Raw genomic sequence first — 21034 nt, 5'->3', positions numbered from 1 at the left:
TTGAGGGTCTTGCTCAGGCATCCTCAAACTGCGCCCCTCCAGCTGTTTGGGCCTCCAACTCCCAGAAGCCCTAACAAACCTATTCAATTATCAGGCATTCTGGGAGTTGAAGGCCCAAATAGCTGGAGGACTGCAGTTTGAGGATGCCTGGTCTTGCTGATCCATCTTTCAGATTGCTTTGGAATTGAATGAAGGGAAAGGCCTGCTGGTATGTTTTTGTACTAATGGCTAGACATGGATTATTAAGTATGTGAAGAAAAAGGGGAACTGGGCAGGTTACCAGATGTCCACATCTTATATCTCTCCTGTCTCATGTAGACATAGTCATCTCCAGATATGCATGGGTTTGACAAAATAGAGCCATGGCATAGAGATATTCCAGGATCATGAAAGATGCATATGAAAACGAGTGCATAAGAACATGCCCATCTCTAAAGGTCTCCACTCTATCTGGTTGACAGATTGTTGTAGATCATGGGCTGGACATAAGCTTCATCCGAAAAAGCATTTTAAGGACAAGTGTAAGATTCACATATTTCTTCCCAGTTACATTTCAGCATACAGATTTATGTCACCAGATCTGAGTATTTAACGGGATCTGAAATAAATTGGAAACTACAGCCCTTGATGTTTAAAGGAAGAGACAGAAAAGGCACAGATATCACCCTACCTGGAGGGTTCTTAGTTACTTGAACTCAACTCACTGTTCATCACAGTCTAGTTTCATCTGTCCATGAAATGATTTTCTTTCAGTGCCAAACGATCTATTCTCAGCAGCAGTGGCAGAGTGGATATTCTCCTAGGGAGGCAAGACTGAAGGGTTTTTTGGGTTTTTTTTTTTTGTTAACTGAAACATGGAGGAGATGAAGCACAGTCTTCCCAGTTCATGCAGCTCTGCGGTGGAGGGCACCTGTACATCTCCCTGATATTGACTGAACTGTAGCTCCTATTGTCTCTGACTCTGGGCTGTGGCTGATGGGGGGTTGACTCTAACAGTGACCAGAGCCACGTTTGGAGACAGCAAGTCAAAATAACACTATTACTGTACTTGTAATGAGTTATGGTACTATTTTTCTGTAATGGCGATACAGTAAAGTGATATTATACACATTAATATAATGTATTGACATTTCTGTTTACTTTTAAATATACATTTTAAAATATAGGAAAAGCAATTTATAGGGATTTTCCAAGATTCATGCTCTTCTTAATCCATAAGTATTGCTGGAGGTGATCCAGAGAAGAAGTGCAGCAAATAAGTGGCGAAATGTTGTTAGGTATTTGAAGGCAACCTCTCCAATTGGCCTTTCCCAGATGTGCTGCAAAATCCATATTCCTAATCAGCCATTGCATTGTGGAATTTTTTAGCATTTGAGAGTAGACAGGTTGAGAAAGGTATCTTTAAAGGGCCATTTAGAGCACTTTCTAAACAAACAAAAGCAAAAGGTGCCACTCATGGGCAATAGTATGTCTCAAACTATTCAAAGCAGTTTTCTTTCTCAATCCTAAGGTTTGTGACATTGATGGAAATGGTTAATTTAGCAGAATCTAACAGAACAAAACAAGACTCCTTTAAGCATATGTAAAGCAAGAAATGCCAGATGTTCAAGTTGGTGTCAGAAAAGGAAGAGCCATGAAAGACCATATTGCAAGCATATGTGTTAGCCAAATGTGTTCATTTTTTTCTATTTTGATTCAGAGAGGCCAAATGTTCCACAATTTTGACAAGGTTAGAAGTCAAATTGTTGGAAGAGGTACATTAAAAAGGACCACCACTTAACCCAAACCACTCCTGATCTCATCCGATTTTAGAATTTATCTTGGTTTATTCTTTCATGGAAGACCATCAGAGACCATAGATCTCCAGGGAAGACTATGAAAGAATCCTCTCTGAACCCATGGAGACACCAGGACACAACAGAAGGATCTCAGACACCTGAAACCTTAAACACAATGATCATAAACAATGGAGAATGTCCTAAATAGGCATGTAAAATACAAAAACTATGTAAGCAAGCAAATAAATAATACCATACTTCACTTAGTTACCAGACAGGTTGTCTTTCACAGAATGAATTCTTTTGTGTGATATATTTATACCATTTTTACTTCAGCAGTCAATGTTTTTTATTTATAGATTCACCCCATGGACCAGCATTTCTACTTTGAAAGGTGGGGGTTATTGCTAGTTTGTTTACTATTGTTTTATACTGTTACTGATCCAAATTTTGATTTAATCTCTTCCAAATAATGTCCCAGATGACATGATTTATTAGTTGTGTGGGTTGTTTTGTCCGAGCATGGACTGGTCATTAATAAAAGTTTATTACCAACATTATCTTTCACATTTATATACATGAAATCACATAGTTGGAACTCATTCTATTGCTGACATGCACCTGCAGTATTTAGTTAGCTGTTCATCTGTTGTGTTTTGGTATTTCAGTGTATATTTGTGATCCTTTTTTTTTTTTTTGCTGAGGATTCTGAAATTTTTCTGCCAGTCAAAGCTGACAAGTTTGGATTAGAGCAGAGGGCCGCGGACCACCAGTGGGCTGCAAGGACAAAAATCTGGTCTGCGAGCCTCCTTCCTCTTTATTTATTTTATTTCCGCTCCTTTCACACTGCCTGCTGCTCCTTCCCTGTCACTGACCATGGCATTTGTTCTGTATCAGAAACTAGAGCTGAATCAGCACCCCAAACCAAATCTAAAGTTGACCAAAAACGATTTGTAACCCTTTTGGTACTAATGTTGGAAAGTGGTTCCTGGTCAAGTGGTCCTTGGTCAAGTGGTCCCTAGTCAAAAAAAAGTTGGGATCTACTGGATTAGAGGGCAGAACTAGGTATAAAGGTTTTAAGTTATAGGAAGATTGATTTTGACTTAACATTACAAGTAACTTAGCATTTGGGATAATGAGGTTGATTCCTCAATGGAACCAATTGCCTAGAAAGGTGGTTAAGTCTCCTCCTCTGGACGTGTTCAAAAAGAGGCTTGATGTTCTAGTTGGAGATCCTAACATTGCATTTAATTTATATGCAGAACATATCATACAACATACAGAATTAGAACTGGAGGAAGAAAAATATGGGGAAATAGCACCAACTATTTGATATAGTAGATGATACAATGTTACAAGTAGAAAACATCAAAGATTTGGAAAGTCAAGAAAAAAAGGGGAAAGGGAGGGGGCAAAGCAAGATTTAAGGTGAAAATGAAGAAAAAAAATCACCATGGATAAACATACATAACTTTAAAATGAATGATGTAGACACTGGAGTAATTAAAGGTAGTCTATGCCTTGGCTGAGCCATAAATCAAAATGGAGATTGCAGTTTAAAAAAAAAGGAGAAAAAAATGAGGACTTGGGAAGGACATCTATGAAGAAATTAGGTAAAATCCTTCTGGATTTATTGATTTGTTCATTTCAACCCTGCCTTTTCACCCATGGAGACTCAAGGCAGCTCACAATTATATAATACAACCCAATAAATGTAAAAGTGGCAAATACAAACATTATTTATTTATTTATTTATTTGCCATATTTATATACCGCCTCTCTCAGCCCGAAGGCAACATTAAAAACAATAAAAAAACAATTAAATATTTGTGTAATGTATAGAAGTGAAAATACAGTTAAGATACAATAAATATATTTTATTGTACAATTAAAATTGCATATATTATCGAAACATATAAAATTGAGCACCAAAGTCAGGATTGTCAATGTCATTATATTCCCAATTGCTATGCTTTGTTGTGAAATCTGGAAGGGGGAAAACTGGCACAAAGAGAACCAATGTTGTAGAAACACGTGTGTTGGAGGAGAGTTTCCACAGATTGCCAAAATCACAAATAAATGGGTTTGAAAGTCTGAATGAATAATTTGAGGCTGTGGTACTTTGGACATAGAATGAGACGACATGACGCATAGGAAAAGACATTAAAATTCAGTAAAGGTGAAGGCAGTAGGAAAAGAGGAAGTCTCAATCAAGGAAGCCATGACCCAGAGCTGGCAAAATGGGGTCTATTTGAGGTCTCTCATTCTTGGGAAGTAATTGTGACCATCCTCTGAAGCAGTGTTACACCATTACAATCCTGACAATTTTACCATAAAGTCTATTGGATCGTAGGTATGTGGGCAAACACAGAAGAATTAAAACACAACATAAATAAAACAAGGAGCCCAGTCAGGCACAAAGTGGAACTGGAAGGGTGGAAAGAACTTGAGATTTGAAATAGTCAAACATACAAGGAGACAAAATAGATTGTTAGTTTAGGCCCAGATTTCAAACTCAAAGTCTAGACTGAATCCTCATATACACCGCCTATTTTTTGCCAAACTAGGGTTACCACAGCCTTCACTTCTCCTTGAGAGTCCCACCATCTTCGACTTCTATATGGCAAGCAGGTTCCTTTCTCTACTGAATGAATTTAGCAAGTGCAGAATGGGAGATAATTTTGCTTGTTTATTTTCTAATCATGGATCAACTTCTGCAAATTCCGTCATATTAGGGACAGAAAGTGCTTGAGATTGTTCCATTTTTTAATCATAAAGTGAGTGAAACTGAAACAGACAGATTTCCCCCATCTTTTACCCCACATAGAAGACAGAAGGAAAAATCTGAGAGCCAAAGAGCAGCCCTGAAAAATGAACATTCTGTTGTTCAGGCTGCTCCTCTTTGCAGCAAGTGGAAACGAAGAGAGTAGGCCAGCTTTCCCCAACCTCAGGCAGCCTGAGAAAAAGCAAGACGCTTCTAGCTGATGCGAGCAGTGTCCTGTTTAAAGCTCCAGGAAGCTACCACAACACAAGGACATGCAGCAGCTATGAAGAATTGTGAGTGAACTTGTCTTTTTCCCTTAGCAACCTCACAAATCCATAGGACAATTGACTCTTTTTCCTTCAGATCAATCCCTCTGGCCATTTACCGCTCCCTAACAACTGATTACTTTCATGTAAACAAGGTGATAAATCCAATCTGTTGGAATCCAAACTCTACAATGTCCCAAGTGAATTTTGGGGATAGAGTTCAACACTTTAGATAGTTCTTTTCAAAGTCAAACCAAACCTGGAGTAGATTCACCACTCCGCCAGCAAAGATGCTGCCATCTGCCAGTGCTTTGACCCTTTGATAAGTCTGGACTCCCCATGTAGGCAGCAGAGGCAGGAGGAACAGGTTGTAGCTTCCTGCAAATGACCCTTGAATGGCACAATAAGAGCTCCTTCCAGGTCCAAGCAGTGAACACCAGCGAGAAGGAACATGTGGAGCTCTGGAATGATGGATGGACCCTTCTGGTGGAAGGCCCCAGGGCTCTGTCGCTTTCACCTCAACAGCTGTGCACAGATGGCACTAGCTCTTTCAGCCAGATTGAATTTGCTTTTGCAGGCAGAGTTTGCTAATGACAGTTTGCAGATCTTTCCCAGTTACAAAAGCAGCGGGTGGAAGAAATAGTCTCTTTCTGCCTTTGCCTCTCTTTCTCTCTCTCCCCTCTCCCCCCTCCCCTCCCCACTCCCCACACACTAGCCCATTTACTTCTATCCAGCTTTGAGTCACAGGTGGGCTCCTCACCCCTCAACATCTGGCAGCTGAGGTTGTGGCTCCACTCAAAGAAAATGCCAGCTGCAAGGATGTTTTCACTCCTGTTGCCTTCTTGACAGCATTGGGCCTTTGTGCCACTTAGCTGGCAAAGGATGGTGAAGTGTGAACATTTGCAATGCTACAATAGTATCCAAACACTTTGGTATGCTGCAGGGCTAGGATATTCACTAGGTCATGGAATCAACCCAGGATTCAGTGGAATGACAGCATTGGTGGTGCAGACATCCAAGATGCTGGTGAAGGAAACAGCTTCAGTTTGGATGCAGGACAGAGGTGGCAAGAGCATTGATGATGGAAGAGCTGAAATGGCAGATCACGATCAATGGAAAGGAGGCGGAGAAACAAAACTTTGGATAACAGATGGCTGTGGGATATGATTGAAAGGAAGGGTGCTGAGGACTTGGCTATGCAGTGGAGCTGAGGTCTATATGGAGAGACAGCAGGAAAAAAGCGGGACTGTAGGATGGGATTGAAGGGTACCACCACAAGTTAAAGTCAAGCGGGACTATCAGAACTCATCTGGAGGAGATCATAATGGTGAAATCATCAGCAGGAAAGGAAGCCAAGAATTGCCAGATTGGTTCCATAGACTTTGCTGCCTCTGGATTGGTGTATAATTCCCCCATAGTGTTTTGTGGACAGACTTTTTCCTGATGCCACCAAAGACCTGCATATAACTGACACATCAAACATATCCTTTCTGCGGTAGGCACACAGTGAACTGTTCAGGACTGCCAAAAGACCACACTTGGGTTGAACGATGCCAAGCGGTGGAGGCGAAACGCTGTTAACCCTGCAGAGTCGATGCACCAGGCAAGATTTAAAGCTCTTCCATAGCCTAAATTTCAGCCCAGGCCTTGGAGCCTCCTACAAAAGAAAGCAGCAGATTGTTGGCTTCCGCAAGTTACACACCCACCCAATACACAAAGTCCTCTCTCTATCCATCTGCCGAGACCATCAGGAGTTGGGGATTCAGCATCTGTTCTCCAGGGAGGTGTGAAAGTGACAGTAACGATCACGAAGAGAGTGGCAGTGGCGGGGGGGGGGGGGGGCGGGCACCAGCAGCACCAGCAACTGAGTGTCACTAAAAAAAATACAGGGGGAAGGAGAAATGAGACAGAGAGAGAGAGCACGTACAAACGATTAGAATCTCCTTACACGACCAACTTCAAGCTCTTAATGGAATTCTTTACTCTGAATCCCGATTTATTTTCTGTATTACTCCATTAGCCCCACAGCCTGGTTTCTCATTGCTGACTTAATATTAGGAAACTGTACGCATAAAATCATTTATAGGATTACCAGTGAAATGTTTACTTACAACGTCAATGTAACATCTAGCATATCATTAAAACACCACAATCAGAAGCAAAGGCTTTAGTTCTGAAGATGACCCTGACAGTGCAAAATAAAGAGCCAGGAACAGATCTTTCTGTTCCTTATAATGTTCACCCAATTCCAGTCATTTCAGCAGGACTTGCAGTTTCTTTGAAAATTAAAACACTATCATCTACTGTTTGGCACAAACATGTAGACATGTGTCATACACTATAGGCATATTCTCCATGGAGCTGGGATTGGGGGCCAAACACGACATGACATTTGTTGGGAAAATATAAGCTGGGGGAGGGGGAAGGTAAGCAGTGTTGGAAGAAGTAGATGGGAAGGCTATTTAACCAGCTTTCTGATGTAAAGGATTAGCAATTCACTCCCCCCTCCCAAATGTGCAAGGGGCTAGCATCACACTTTTGACGTTGGCTACAACTATCTCATCCTTTTCTAAAACCTCTCCAGGCATCAGCAACAGATAGGTTGTGGACTCTCATTCTGAGTAGAACAGGTTAAGCACACAGACTTCCTTCCACTTCAAAGTCGCAAGGAAAATGACTTCTCTAAAGCAGTTTCTGTTTACATTTCAGGCTAAGCCTATATAAGCTTCTGAGAGGTGGATTCCTTTCAAACTAAAAAAGCAGCTTCAAATAAGAAGTGGAAACATGAAAGGGAACGAAATAGTTAAGCTCACCCTCTCCAACTACCACAGTGGCTTCCCATCAAATCACAGCATTCAGATGTTTTAGACTACGATTTTCCTGCTTCTTGGCAAGGGGTTGGATTGGATGGCCCATGAGGCCTCTTCCAACTCTATGATTTTATGATTCTATGACTACATTTCCTATCATCCCTAGAAAGCCTTCCCATTGGCCATGCAGCCTAGGGATAATTAAAGGTGCAATACCTCACATTTGGAAAGGGCTGAGCTGGGGCAAGGCTGCCCTACAGTCTCCAAAGGGCTCACCATGGCTGATATCGACTTTGGAACTGAACTCTACATATTATTGTTGCTGTCTCATAATTAACTTCACATCCATTTGGCTCATCAGTCCACAAATGGAGACAAGTCTCCAACTTCCTGCCACAAATTGGGGAGAAATACCCTTGGAGGACTGACAGATCCTCCTGATGTCTCCTTGCTGTATTCCCGCTCCACAGGGAAACCAGAAGCAGTTGGAAGCCGACCATTCAGAAGGCTGAGTGGTACCTTGTCTAGATTTTACAGCCTGAAGAATATCTTTGATGCCACATCACTTTTCAGTGTCTTCACTCGTCCTGGAGAGGAGGAAGGAAAAAGAGCAAGAAAACTTCTAGGACTGCTAATAAACCACAAAGATTTTTTTCAATCCCTCAACAACAGCTTTGCCGTTGCCAATGCAAGAAAGTTTTCAGTGTCTTAACTAACATATTATCTGGAAATTATTTAATCAAGAAACAGTTTCTGCACTCGTAGGTGGGTGGTGCAATGCCTAAAAGGACCAGATGTTCCAGTCTTTAATGCAGGCCTAGCTTTCTACGAAGTGCAACTGAACCCAGAGGAAAACTAGCTTCTCCACAAACTAGCACGGTTTTCAATTGAAAATACCCTCATCACTACAATCTCAGAAAGGCAGGAAACAAGGGAACCCACTTGTAGCAGTCTTGAGCAGAAAAGAAACTCTGAAAACTAGCAGCCATGGGTTAGGGCCCGCACACTGGCCCATAGCAACTGGAACTGGGAACTGTAGTACAAAAGAGAATACAGCCCCACAAGCCCCAGAACATCCTAGAGTATAGCCCTGAGTGTAATCTGAAGGACTGTGTAAGCAATGCTTCAGATCAGGGCAGGCAGAAGCAATGCAGACAGGATAAAGCATGTGGCTCTGAGGATCCATTATTTTGAGCTGGGGGATAACACAACACAAGGTGTCCTTCCTGAATCATAAATAATTATAATAAATTTTACCAATCCTACTTCACAGTGGGATAATGGGATGAGATGTGGGGAGAGATTGTGCAAAACCCACTCATAATGCAACTTCCAATCCCTAGAAATTGCTCCCATGGCTTATATGCCTCCCTTCTCCCCTCTCCTTCTATGCCCACCTCTGTGTGTTTGCATGCATGCATCACTTGAAATATTTCAAGCACCTGGTTGAAGGCACCCGAGCAAATTTTAAAAGAGTCTCTCCTCAGGATGCAGTCCAGCTGCAAGGAAATGAAGCTTTGGAACCCCAGATACAAATGCAAACGCATCCACATTTTAATAATCATCAAGTTCTTCTGTAATAGAGCCACTAAGAATCCGAGTGGGGTGAGGAGCTTCAAGAGAAAATCAGAACCAGGTGGAGGAGTGCTGGCAAAGGGGCCTCTATCTGGGGTAGCCAGCCATGTGTGTGTGTGTGTGTGTGGGGGGGGGGGGGGAATCCTTGAGTCACATGGGGTGAGTGAGCCCCCAGTGGTGTAATGGGTTAAACCCTTGTGCCGGCAGGACTGAAGACCCACAGGTCGGAGGTTCAAATCCCAGAGAGAGAGTGGATGAGTTCCCTCTGTCAGCTCCAGCTCTCTATGCAGGGACATGAGAGAAGCCTCCCACAAGGATGGTTAAACATCAAAACATCCAGGCGTCCCCTGGGCAATGTCCTTGCAGACGGCCAATTCTCTCACACCAGAAGCGACTTGCAGTTTTCTCAAGTCGCTTCTGACACAAAAAAAATGGCAACTATGAAATCCTACTTCCTGGGATAAGGCAAAAACCTTCATAAACAGGGCCCCAAGCCATAAGGGGGCAATTTGTCATCTGGGTGCCCATGATTTTTCTTAATCCCATGTTTAGCTCAGTGTTAATCGTCTTTTTTGTGAAAATGCCGGTTTTTCCATGATAGCCCTGCTCCAAGGCTTCCAGGGACTGAAGGCAACTGTTATGTGACATTCTTTCCCCAAACAACTGTCTTTATTCTCCAGGTTGGGCCTAATTACGGTGGATGGAGGGAGTCAGTGTAACACAACAACATTCTTGACAGAATTGAACATGTTGTCATTAGCGTTTAATGGGGCCACGTTATTCAATAGTCAGTTTCTACTTTGAATCCAGGAATGGTACTGCAGAGTGAAGCAACTGCCTTACAGGAGGATACTAGGAGGCAGAAGTTGTGTTTCCTGGTCTTTCTCCCAATTGTCTTCAGAGATCGGGGAAGACCTTGTCTTATTGCCAGTGCCAAGGTATAGTCAAGAGCCACCCTATCCATCTTCTATGCATGGACTAGGGAAGGAACAGCATCATATCCCTCATCTCAAGCATCAAAATGTCATGGCGCAACACTACATTCGTCCTAACAAGTCAAAGGAGGTAGGCTTGTTTCTAACATCAAAACATTATGAATGTTGCCAGCATTACTCTGGATTTACCACAAAGCACTGATGACACAGTAGAACCGAAACTGGACCAGCCAGATCTTGCGGCAACTCTGGAGAATGCTTCTCAGCACCAACATGCCTGCATCACCAAAATGGCTTCTGGTACGTTGGCTTGATGCTAAATCCTCCATAACCTTCCCAAGGTTCCTGCCTTATCCATGGAAACCACATGGTTTGCAGGGAGCACACGCTGCAACACGGCACTGGGCTAGAAATAGCAGTTCCCGGGGGGCTGTGCGGCCCCGTAGTTCTTTTATCTTCCCTTATTACCCTGACTGTCCCTTTAATGCCATTACCGAAGAGCATTAAAAAGCAGATTGCCTGAAGGGGACACACGGACATCCAGCTGCCACGCCCACACACTTACCTCTCGGGCTGAGGTAACACGGCGGAGGTGGCCTCCAAGTGTTTCCGGATGTATTCTCTGGATCTTATGTCTGCCTGGAACAAGGAGAGAGAAGAGCATCAGGTGGGCATCCCCTTGAGGGTGGGCTGGTGCCCAAGGAGGTTTCTGGGGAGTTGGCAAGTGGAGGGGGGTGGGATAAAGATGTGTGATCTTCCAGGTATTGTTGGACTGTAACTCCCAAGTAAGGGATGATCAGAGTTCAAATCAACAATTCCTGGAAGACCAAATATTCCTTGCCCCTTGATCTGCCTTACTCAGTCAAACCCAAGATTGATGGAGCACTCTGCTTCCGCAGTGGTCAACCAATTCCCTTTGAGAAGCCTACAAGGAGGATAAGGTTGCCACAGCAGCACCTTCTGAATCTGGATGAACTACTCGAGGAGGAAACCACATCTTTGCTACCTAACTCTCTCTTAAAGGCTGAAACAGTGAAACTAAGTTAAAGAAGGGATATAGGAAGCCTGTTTGTTAAAATGCACTCTCTTACGTGTTATTTCTTTTTAACTCAAAAGTACGCAAAGAGTACTCAATCCAGAGTGAGGCAGGGATGGTACAGTATAGGTTTCAAGCCTGTCAGGACAACAAAGAACCTTGTGGGAATTTAACTCTAAGCAAGTTTTCTGGGACATAAGCTTTTGTGCCTCAGTTTGTTTCATCAAATGCAAAACTGGTTGGAGTCCACAAAAGACAATAAGATGGCACAAGACTTGTTTGGGATGAAACAATAAGAGAACTTCAATTCAGTACCTCCCATTGCGGCTCTAGCTTAGTTTGTGATCCTGTACATCAAATTAAAATCACTAATAAAATGACCTATTATCAATGGATTTTTTTCGCAATCTAAACTACAGGTGTGATGAAACACATTGGGCCAACAGCAAGAGACAGACAATGGGTTAAACATCCCCTTTCTCATTTAGCAAAATGTCATGTTGAGCTGACTGGTATAGTTGAGAGCCAATGAGAAGACAAACATTTTTCATGTGAATCATGCTTTCTTTTGGTGTGTCTTTTAGAAAATGTCTGTAATGATACATTTTTTTTAAAAAAAAATGGTGACACTCTCATAGTGCCAATGAACTGGCAATCTGAGATCTATCCTAAACCAGTGGTTCTCAACCTGTGGGTCTCCAGGGGTTTTCGGCCTACAACTCCCAGAAATCTCAGCCAGTTTACCAGCTGTTAGGATTTCTGGCAGTTGAAGGTCAAAACATCTGGGGACCCACAGGTTGAGAACCACTGTCCTAAAGGCCAGTTGTCAAGAAATCAATTGCACTATTGTATAAGAGAGTCTCTGAAAGCTCTCTTAAAAAGAAGTTATCTTTTGGTCTACTTCTCATTTATGTAGACTTTTACCTCCAAGAAAGGTAAAATACTTTCATTTGAACTACAGATGGCAGGTTTAACCTATATAGCACTTAAAGGTTTTCCCAGATATAAGAACATTTCCTGAGAAATTCAATGCTTTCTCCATAAGAAAAGAGTAGTAAGCTTCATACAGGACAGAAGCTGCCTGCATCTCAAGAAAAGTAACTTTTTTGTGGTGAATGGGGTTAAAATTTTATTACCTGTCTTTTATAGACTTTTGTCCCTGGGCTCCTCATGGTTTAGTAGGGGAGTACACTCGGCTTGTATTGAGATGCTCAGATCTGACAACAGAGTAACATCTGAGATCAAATATAGGCCTGCGGCTCGAACACCATGATCTTTTTTTAGCTATGATTTTAGCATCTTTGCCTGATGAAGAAGCCAGTGAAGCTTATAATTTTGCATGATATATTTTATGCATTTTGGCTGGTTAATAAATGTATATGAAGCCCCCCATTGCCACAGCGGGTTAAACTGCTGAGCTGCTGAACTTGCTGACCGAAAGATTGGTGGATTGAATCTGGGGAGTGGGGTGAGCTCCTGCTGTTAGGCCCACCTTCTGCCAACCTAGAAGTTTGAGAACATGTAAATGTGAGTAGATCAATAGGTAACGCTTCAGTGGGAAGGTAATGCTGTTCCATGCAGTCATGCTGGCCACATGTCCTTGGAGGTGTCTATGGACAACGCGAGCTCTTTGGCTTGGAAATGGAGATGAGCACCACCCCCAGAGTCGGACACAACTAGACTTAATATCAAAGGGAAACCTAATAAAGTTATTGCTTTTTTGTGTATTTTAGATTTTGATGCATTTTACTGCATGGCCAACGCAGTTATGTTTCCTATGTTTCCTACTTTTGAAGGTCCCAATGCAGTTACTTGGGAAGGGTCTCCCTTAACACCATCCAGACAAGCAGCAGTACTACAGGGCCACTTGTCTCTACAGATCTCTCACCATCAGCCTTCAAGGAGTAAACCAGGGCCATCCTAGGTGTCTTTCAGAAGGGGCTGCTTCACTGTGTGAATTTCTCCTTCTCACTTTTAAACAATCACTACATTTAAACAATCATTATCTTAAACTCGGCTGATGAACAGATCTACTAGCTCGGCAAAAGAGGGGGCTGCTTCTGTGATGCTTAATTGGCTTCAGAATCAGAGAATTCCAAGACAACCCCTATCAGTCACACCCAGGAGGCTGTGTATTTGCACCCAGTTCAGTAAGTATTAGAGGAATGACAACATCAAGAGTGACATTCATTTCACTTTCATGGGTGGGGCTGTGGAAAAGAGCCCCGAAACAACTTCGGCTGATGCATCATTAGATGGCAAAAATGCTTGCCAGTCTTCACTCCTAATACTGTGCTAAGAGACAGCTTAACCCAGCTTATTAAACCAAGAGGCTAATCAATAAGATGGATCATGTTGCCTTAATAATCTCCCCAGATCGCATCTATTTTTGGAGTCGACTAGCAGCGGCATTAGGAGTCGGAGGTTACGTTGGGAGTATTTTGGAAAGAGATTTGGATACACTGGGCCAGACAGAGTGGGGGTGGACAAAAAAGGGCCTCAGGGTCTTGCAGAGTCATTTACTACAGAAGAGAGAAAGGACTGGTAGCTGGTTTGGGGGTTTCCCCCTTAAATCCCAGCATTCAGTGCCCCCACTCCTTTTGGGGGGAGGGGAGACACAGGAGAGGCTTTCCCAAGTAGCACGATACAGCCTGCCAAAGCTAAAGGGTTGTGAATGCTCCGGCAAAAGACTGCAGCAAAGAAACAGATATAAAGCTGAGAGGTGCCAAGTTTGGGTTCAAATTAGCTGCAATCAGAGATGGATCACGTACACGTGAAATCATTGGATTACTGATACTCGAATGATTCCTAACTAGAAGTACAAATCATTTCCACACAAAGGCTGTTTTTTGAGGTGATCTTGGGCAATGGGAAAACTTTCTCACCCAAATGCTTGAAGTATTCAGTTCTTTTGCAAGTGCTGCAGCTGTGAAGTGCTTCAGATATGGGATGCATCCCCCCACCTCTCTCTCTCTCTCTCTCTCTCTCACACACACACACACACACACACACACACAACAAGGGCCACAATTTCAAGGCTGTGTTGTCTTGTGGGTAGGCATAGAAGGAAGTGCAAACAGTGGAATAGCCAGTGGAAAAAGTTACCGTAATTTGATGGACTTGGAATCCCATGGAAGGCATGGCCATACTGTTCTGGGAAGTGATCGTAAAAAAACTGGACACTTCCAAGTACTGTGAATCTCTGATTGAATTGCCACTATCTAAGGCTAAGAGAGTGTGACTTGCCCAAGGTCACCAAGTTGGCTTCCATGGCTGAGCACAAATTCAAATCCAACGTATGGTTGGGACACTGCAAAGTATGGCTTTTCATTGACTGGGGAAAAGCCACCTCTTTAACTTCTGGGTATTTTTGCCACTTTCCCCCCTTTTGTCTGCAATTGGAGAGCTAAATAGTTTGCCATTTAATACAGTGGAGGGACTCATAGCCCCCCCCCCCACCCCCCGACCAGTTCTTCTTGTATTGTCCCAAAAGGCAATTGCAGGAATGCTAAAAGTTATAGTCCAACATTTGGAGGATCACATGCTCTACCTCCTCCTCTGCTCCCCATATGGGTGTGTCCAAGATGATTCTTACCTTCAAGGTACAACTTGTTCCAGCATTCAGGGTAATGCTGGCAAGCACCACAGCACTGAAGCATGGTACAAATGGTCCACAATGGAGTCAAAATGGTTTCCTGCAGTGTTGGTAGCTGGGCATTATGGGCTACATGGAGAGAAGAAGCTGCGCTGCATAAACTCCCCCCTGCCATGCAGTCAATAATGGTAATGCTGCACCCTGCAAGGCTGGCAAGCCAGATGCCAATATATACCATATGTTATATGCTCCCCTATTCATTACCCAAACCTTTTGTGCCTCAAGGTAAGGTTGAATGGGCTGCTGCTGCCATCTACTGGCTGTCTTCCAAACTGGAGCCTTTGCTCAGCAGCCTCTTGCAGTGTCTAGAGAGGAGTTGGGACATCAGCACTGCAGTGGGTACAGGAACTGCCTGTTCTGCAAGTGATGCCAGTAAAGTGCCTGCAATGAGTTTCTGACTAAATGTGCAGCTGGCACAGAACTCTGGTTCACTGAAAATGAGAACAAACCATACAAGGAGGAGGCTTAATCTGACAAGGAAGGGGAATCGGCTGCAAAATCCGATACATCAGGGGCAGGAAAGGTGTAGACTACCAGTGGGTGGGAGATTGGAGTGAGACTGAGAGGTTATAGGAAGAACAATCCAACAACAGCAGGAGGACTCCATGTTCCTCAATCCTGTTATATACAACCCTCTGTGTTGTTGGTGCCTGTTGTGGATATGTATCTGTTCCAAAGTAAGGCTGATTGTGTTCAATGGACTTTTCTCCCAGGTTGCACAGGTAGAGGATGGTAATGATAATAATAATAGGTATATTATACTGACACAAAAACACAGGATGATACAGCAAACGAGATATATATGCTAGATTTCATAGTATAATATTATACACCATCACCATCACCATCACCATCACCATCATCATCATCATCATCATCATCATCATCATCATCATCTCTCCTAATGGCTCGAAGCAGAGTACATGGTCAAAGCACACCACTAGCAATAGAATGTAAATCCAAAACCCATGGCTTAAAGTGAACTGGGTAGGCCTGCTGAAAGAGATGGGTTTACAGCTGTGTCTTAAATTCTGACAGTTCATTTAGCTGTTGGATCTCTTCTGGAAAGGCATTCCACAATATCCTGATTACGTTATGTGCAGAGATTTCACAAAGGAATATAAACCCAGAATACCATGGGGCCATGTGGCGCAATGGGTTAAACCGCTAAGCTGCAAAACTTGCTGACCAGAAGATGGGCAGTTCAAATCCGAGGGACGTTGTGAGCTCCCATTGTTAGCCCCAGCTTCTGCCAGCCTAGCAATTTGAAAACATGCAAATGTGAGTAGATCAATAGGTACCACTTCAGTGGGAAGGTAATGCCGCTCCATGCAGTCATGCCAGCCACATGAGTTTGGAGGCGTTTACAGACAACGGCAGCTCTTCGGCTTAGAAATGCAGATGAGCACCACACTTCCCAGAGTCAGACTCGACTAAACCTTTACCTTTACCTTTTTACCATGGAATACAGACACCCCTGGAATACAGACCGAGCATCCTGGGTATACCCTTGACTGAAGGAATGTCTTACACTGATAAAGGGAGAGGAGATGAACTTATCTATTTAAATGAAAATCATTGCTTTCATCAATGCGGGAGAGAGATAATGGGGATCTAATCAAAGGGAAAAGTCACTGGTGAGTGTACCTGCAGCCATTGCAAAAAAATAATTATCCAACATTCTCTTAGAAAGAGGACATCCCTTGGGAAATGAGCTTCATGTTTTCTTAACTACAGCATTATTTATGAGAAAGCTGCTAATACAATTGGGATGGAAGTACTTCAAAAACAGTTGCTAGCAAACACAATTCCAGTAATTATAGCAACCATTAACTTGGATAGCAGGAAGAAGCAACAGTGTGTGCAATGGCTAGAACATTAAACCTGAAACAAGGAAGTATGAGCTGGATTCACTGCCCAACCTAGGCGGTCGGGGACAGCTCATCCCAAATACTCTGCCTATTTCGATCTCATAGGCAGGAAAAGGGAAAAACCTCACCCTAAGCCCCCTAGAAAAAGAGTAGGATGCTGATGTGATTAAACACATTTTTCCAGCCAGGTGCCTTCTGTTTGTTGGAAGGCATTCCCCATCATACAGCCAACATGTCCATGATGATCGAAGTTGTAAGGCCCAACCATTTACAAGGCAGTAGGCTTGGTGGGGGGGGGGGGGGGTTATAACCAGCAGAGTTATGCTGCCTCAGATTTATTTTCTGCCTTTCTCATCAGTGAGATTACACAATGAAGTCAGGCTTGTGAGCAATTTTCTTTCTCATAACCCCATGAGGCAGGTCAGATTGAGAGATGGAGACTTACCAAAGGTCACCTCATTAACCTGGATCTCAAAATTCCTGGTTCAACAAGCACTATACTGTCTCTCTTCCCAGCCCAATGTGGTATCCTCCTTTGACAACTGGGGATTATTTTACAATCTGTGTTTTGCCCAGGACGGGCAAAACAAATATTTTTCATTAATTGTGTCTCTCACTTGTGAAATTCACTACCGCTTTTTTTCATGTCAGAACTGACTTGAGAAACTGCAAGTTGTTTCTGGTGTGAGAGAATTGGCCATCTGCAAGGACATTGCTCAGGGGACACCCAGATGTTTGATGTTCTACCATCCTTGCGGAAGGCTTCTCTCATGTCCCCGCATGAGGAGCTGGAGCTGACAGAGGGAGCTCAACCCACTCTCCCCAGATTCAAACCGCTGACCTGTCAGTCTTCAGTCCTGCCAGCACAAGGATTTAACCCATTGTGCATGGGGACTCTTCACTACTATTAAATATGATAAAGGCTGACTTTTTAAAATTAGGCAAAGTCAAAGATATCTCAATGGCTATCAGATGAGATATCTATTTGAAAAGCTCCACCTATTAGGAAGGCAGTGTAAGCTGAGAACATTAGATACTGTTGGGGAAATGCAACAGAGGAGGGCTACCATTCAACACTATGCCTGTGACCTCCCAGAGGCATCTCAGCTAACCACTATCAGAAACATTAACCACTATCAGAAACATTAAGCAGGTAAGCAAGGCAGGGCATCCTGTTGGGTCATCCAAGTTCCTCAGCTAGAGGCTGCCAGAACTACCACCCCCTTTTAACTGTAAGAGGAAGAGAACAGTTCGCACCTGACGGATGGGCTCAGGAACCCGATACCTGCAGCAGGAGTGAACCAGGCGCACAGCGGATGGAAGACTCATCTTGTGGCCCACAGAGACATAGACAGGTTTGGTGCTTTTGGCATAGCTACGCAAGGCCTGGGTAATCGGAAAACAGAGACAATGGGAGTTATATAAATATGATAAAAACTACAAAGGGCTTGAGTGACAGAGGAACAAGAAGTTGGGACGGGAGAGACAAACAGGCATAGAGGAGTCAAGGCAATCATTAGGGGCAAAGGGGTTGCACCTTTCCATTGTGGTGGGATTGCCTGCTCCTATGAGGGAAGAGGCTGTGCTGATGGCAGGATCTCATATGCCAAGCAGGCATTTTTGCTGAGGAGCTAAGTGTCCCAAACAGCTACTGCGCTGGAGCCTTAATGGAGACTGACAGTAGTGGAGGATCTCTCAAAGACAATGACAACAGCATCATAGCTAACATTTGTCAGTAATGCACCTTCTACTTTGAAACTCCTATGATGAGGCAGTCCAAAATCAAACAAGAGATAAAGTCAGAAGGTGAAACTACTAGGTCAGAAGGTACAAATGGACTCAAATTGAAAGGATGTTCAGTTTCTGATGTACTCAGGAAAGTTCCACACTGAACAACTCATATTATAGGAAACATGGAATTGCGAGAAACATGAGTCAAAGGAAGGTAGATATAATAAAACAGGAAATGGATGTATAATAAACATTGCAATACTGTGGTGAGTGAGCTAAAGTGGACAGGAAATAGGACATTCTGAGTCAGGTAATTACACAGTGTTTGGTTCAGGAAATGAAAATCTAAGAAGAAATGGTGAAAAAAAGAGCAAGATACAAAACAGTCAAAGTATATAATACAAATGTACTGTCAAAAGGCTTTCACTGGGGCATCCTCTGAAGATGCCAGCCACAGATGAAGGCAAAATGTCAGGAGAAAATGCTGCTGGAACATGGCCATACAGCCTGGAAACCACACAGCACCCTACGGATTTCAGCCATGAAAGCCTTCAACAATACATTTTTAAAAATACAGCCTGGAAACCACACAACTCAATATAATACAAGGTTTGACTACATAGTATTTATAAAACTCCTCAACGTAACTATAATCCAAGTTTGTGTTCCAACTACAGAGGAAAGAGAAGGAATTAAATCATTCTAAGCTGGAGTCCAGGAGGAATATGATAACCAAAACATGACTTCTTGTTAATCACAGGTGACTAGAATGCAAAAGTAGGAATCAGAACAGAATCAAAGCACATAGGAAAATTTTGGCTACAATTGAGAAGTGAAGCAGGAGACTCACAGCATGAATGTTGTGAGGCCGAGCAGTTAGTTCACTATAAACACATTCTTCAGACATTCAAAGAGATAACTGTATACATGAACCTAGTATATATGTACTATAGGAGTATAGTGCCTAGATCCAGGGAAGTCATGCTACCCTTCTATTCTGCTTTGGTCAGACCACACAAGGAATACTGTGTCCAATTCTGGGCATTGCTATTGAAGGGAGATGTTGACAAGCTGGAATGTGTCCAGAGGAGGGCGACTAAAATGATCAAGGGTCTGGAGAACAAGCCCTATGAGAAGCGGCTTAAAGAGCTGGGCATGTTTAGCCTGAAGAAGAGAAGGCTGAGAGGAGACATGATAGCCATGTATAAATATGTGAGAGGAAGCCACAGGGATGAGGGAGCAAGCTTGTTTTCTGCTTCCCTGGAGATTAGGACGCGAAACAATGGCTTCAAACTACAAGAAAGGAGATTCCTCCTGAACATTAGGAAGAACTTCCTGACTGTGAGAGCTGTTCAACAGTGGAACTCTCTGCCCCAGAGTGTGGTGGAGGCTCCTTCTTTGGAGGCTTTTAAACAGAGGCTGGATGGCCATCTATTGGGGGTGCTTTGAATGCAATATTCCTGCTTCTTGGCAGGGGGTTGGACTGGATGGCCCATGAGGTCTCTTCCAACTCTATGATTCTATCACCTGATGGCCAATATAGCAATCAAGTTAATATAGAAATCATGGTATAAAATGAAAAAGCTCATTTTATACCAAATATAAATAAGAATATATATTTGTAACTGTAATTTTTTGAGTGGTCATCTGTGATCTGATACAATTGGGATGCCTGTGCTTGCACAATACGTCACTTGGAACCTTCTCTAGAGCAAGGAAATAAACATTTTGGTAGTAGCCCTCTTTGACATGCCACACAGGACCCATTCCTACTCCATCCTTCAGTTCTCTGGACACCAAGGAGAATCCCTGGAGGGAAGGAGAGGAGGACACAATGAGGAGGGAAAGGATGGGGTTGTGTTTGTGCTGGTCAATGACCGAAATAAATGATTTGATTGATGGGGGGGGGGGGGTGTGAATTCACAGATGACCACTCAAAGAACCACAGTTAGAGGTGAAAGCAGACAGGTAATTCCAGAGTACATACTTCAATACTAAAACGTCTGAAGTCATTTCAGAGAACAGTTTCTATCCATGCTGATGTTGCGGTGGACAAAGGAACAAAGAGATTGAGCATGACTGGCATGACTGGCACAGGCCGCACGTGCTATTCCCCAGCTCTTAAAAGTTCTGAATGGTGCGCTGTGACAATGCAGGTAACTCATTTGCATCAGTCCACAGATGACCACTTAAAGAACCACAGTTGCAAATATGCTAACTTCTCATTCCATCTATAACAAAAGTCTTCGTTATCGAACTTTGTGAGTTATAGGGACCAAACTGCAGTGATGTCTCAGTTTTTCTGAGAGGATTGGGATCTTTGGCAGGTGTTTCTAGAAGGATATCTTAAGACAAGGTGAGCCTGGCATTTACTGTCCCCACAGTGCACTCTGTATGTGCATGTATTCATGCAGGCGTGTGCGTTGTCCATACTATTACCAATTTCGAGCTCTTGGTGATGCTCTTCTGTTATTCTCCCACCTTCAAACTGACTCTCCCCAATAAATGGAGTATTCTGGAAGCCTTTTACACTCCATTCTGTTTGAACTGGTGATTGCCCTGAGCAGAAGAGGCCAGGGAGGCTGCCCCCAAACTGTGCGGTTGCACAAACTG

At 43.2% G+C, this 21034-nt stretch overlaps 1 protein-coding gene across 4 annotated transcripts in view; it reads right to left on the bottom strand.

Annotated features, from left to right (window-relative positions):
- Positions 1–3004: 3004 nt before the first annotated feature.
- Positions 3005–21034, bottom strand: part of ENDOV (endonuclease V) — a 29640-nt gene continuing 11610 nt past the window's right edge. The window contains exons 7-10 of one of the 4 annotated variants that reach the window (XR_009630707.2): positions 17948–18076; positions 10694–10767; positions 8033–8205; positions 3005–6465 (exon numbers count right to left, since the gene is read on the bottom strand). Coding sequence is in view for 3 of the 4 variants with exons in the window: in XM_060764309.2 (XP_060620292.2) it covers positions 8181–8205; positions 10694–10767; positions 17948–18076 (228 nt within the window). In the remaining variant the exon portion in view is untranslated. Of the gene's footprint in view, positions 6466–8032; positions 8206–10693; positions 10768–17947; positions 18077–21034 lie in introns of those variants that run through there. The other 3 variants (XM_060764309.2, XM_067463863.1, XM_060764310.2) reach the window with 3 other exon arrangements.

The sequence above is a fragment of the Anolis sagrei genome, chromosome 2 (genome assembly GCF_037176765.1).
Source record: "Anolis sagrei isolate rAnoSag1 chromosome 2, rAnoSag1.mat, whole genome shotgun sequence".
NCBI classification, from domain to species: Eukaryota; Metazoa; Chordata; class Lepidosauria; order Squamata; family Dactyloidae; genus Anolis; species Anolis sagrei.
Note: the sequence above shows the minus strand (reverse complement) of the source record. Positions and strands in the feature narration are given on the sequence as shown.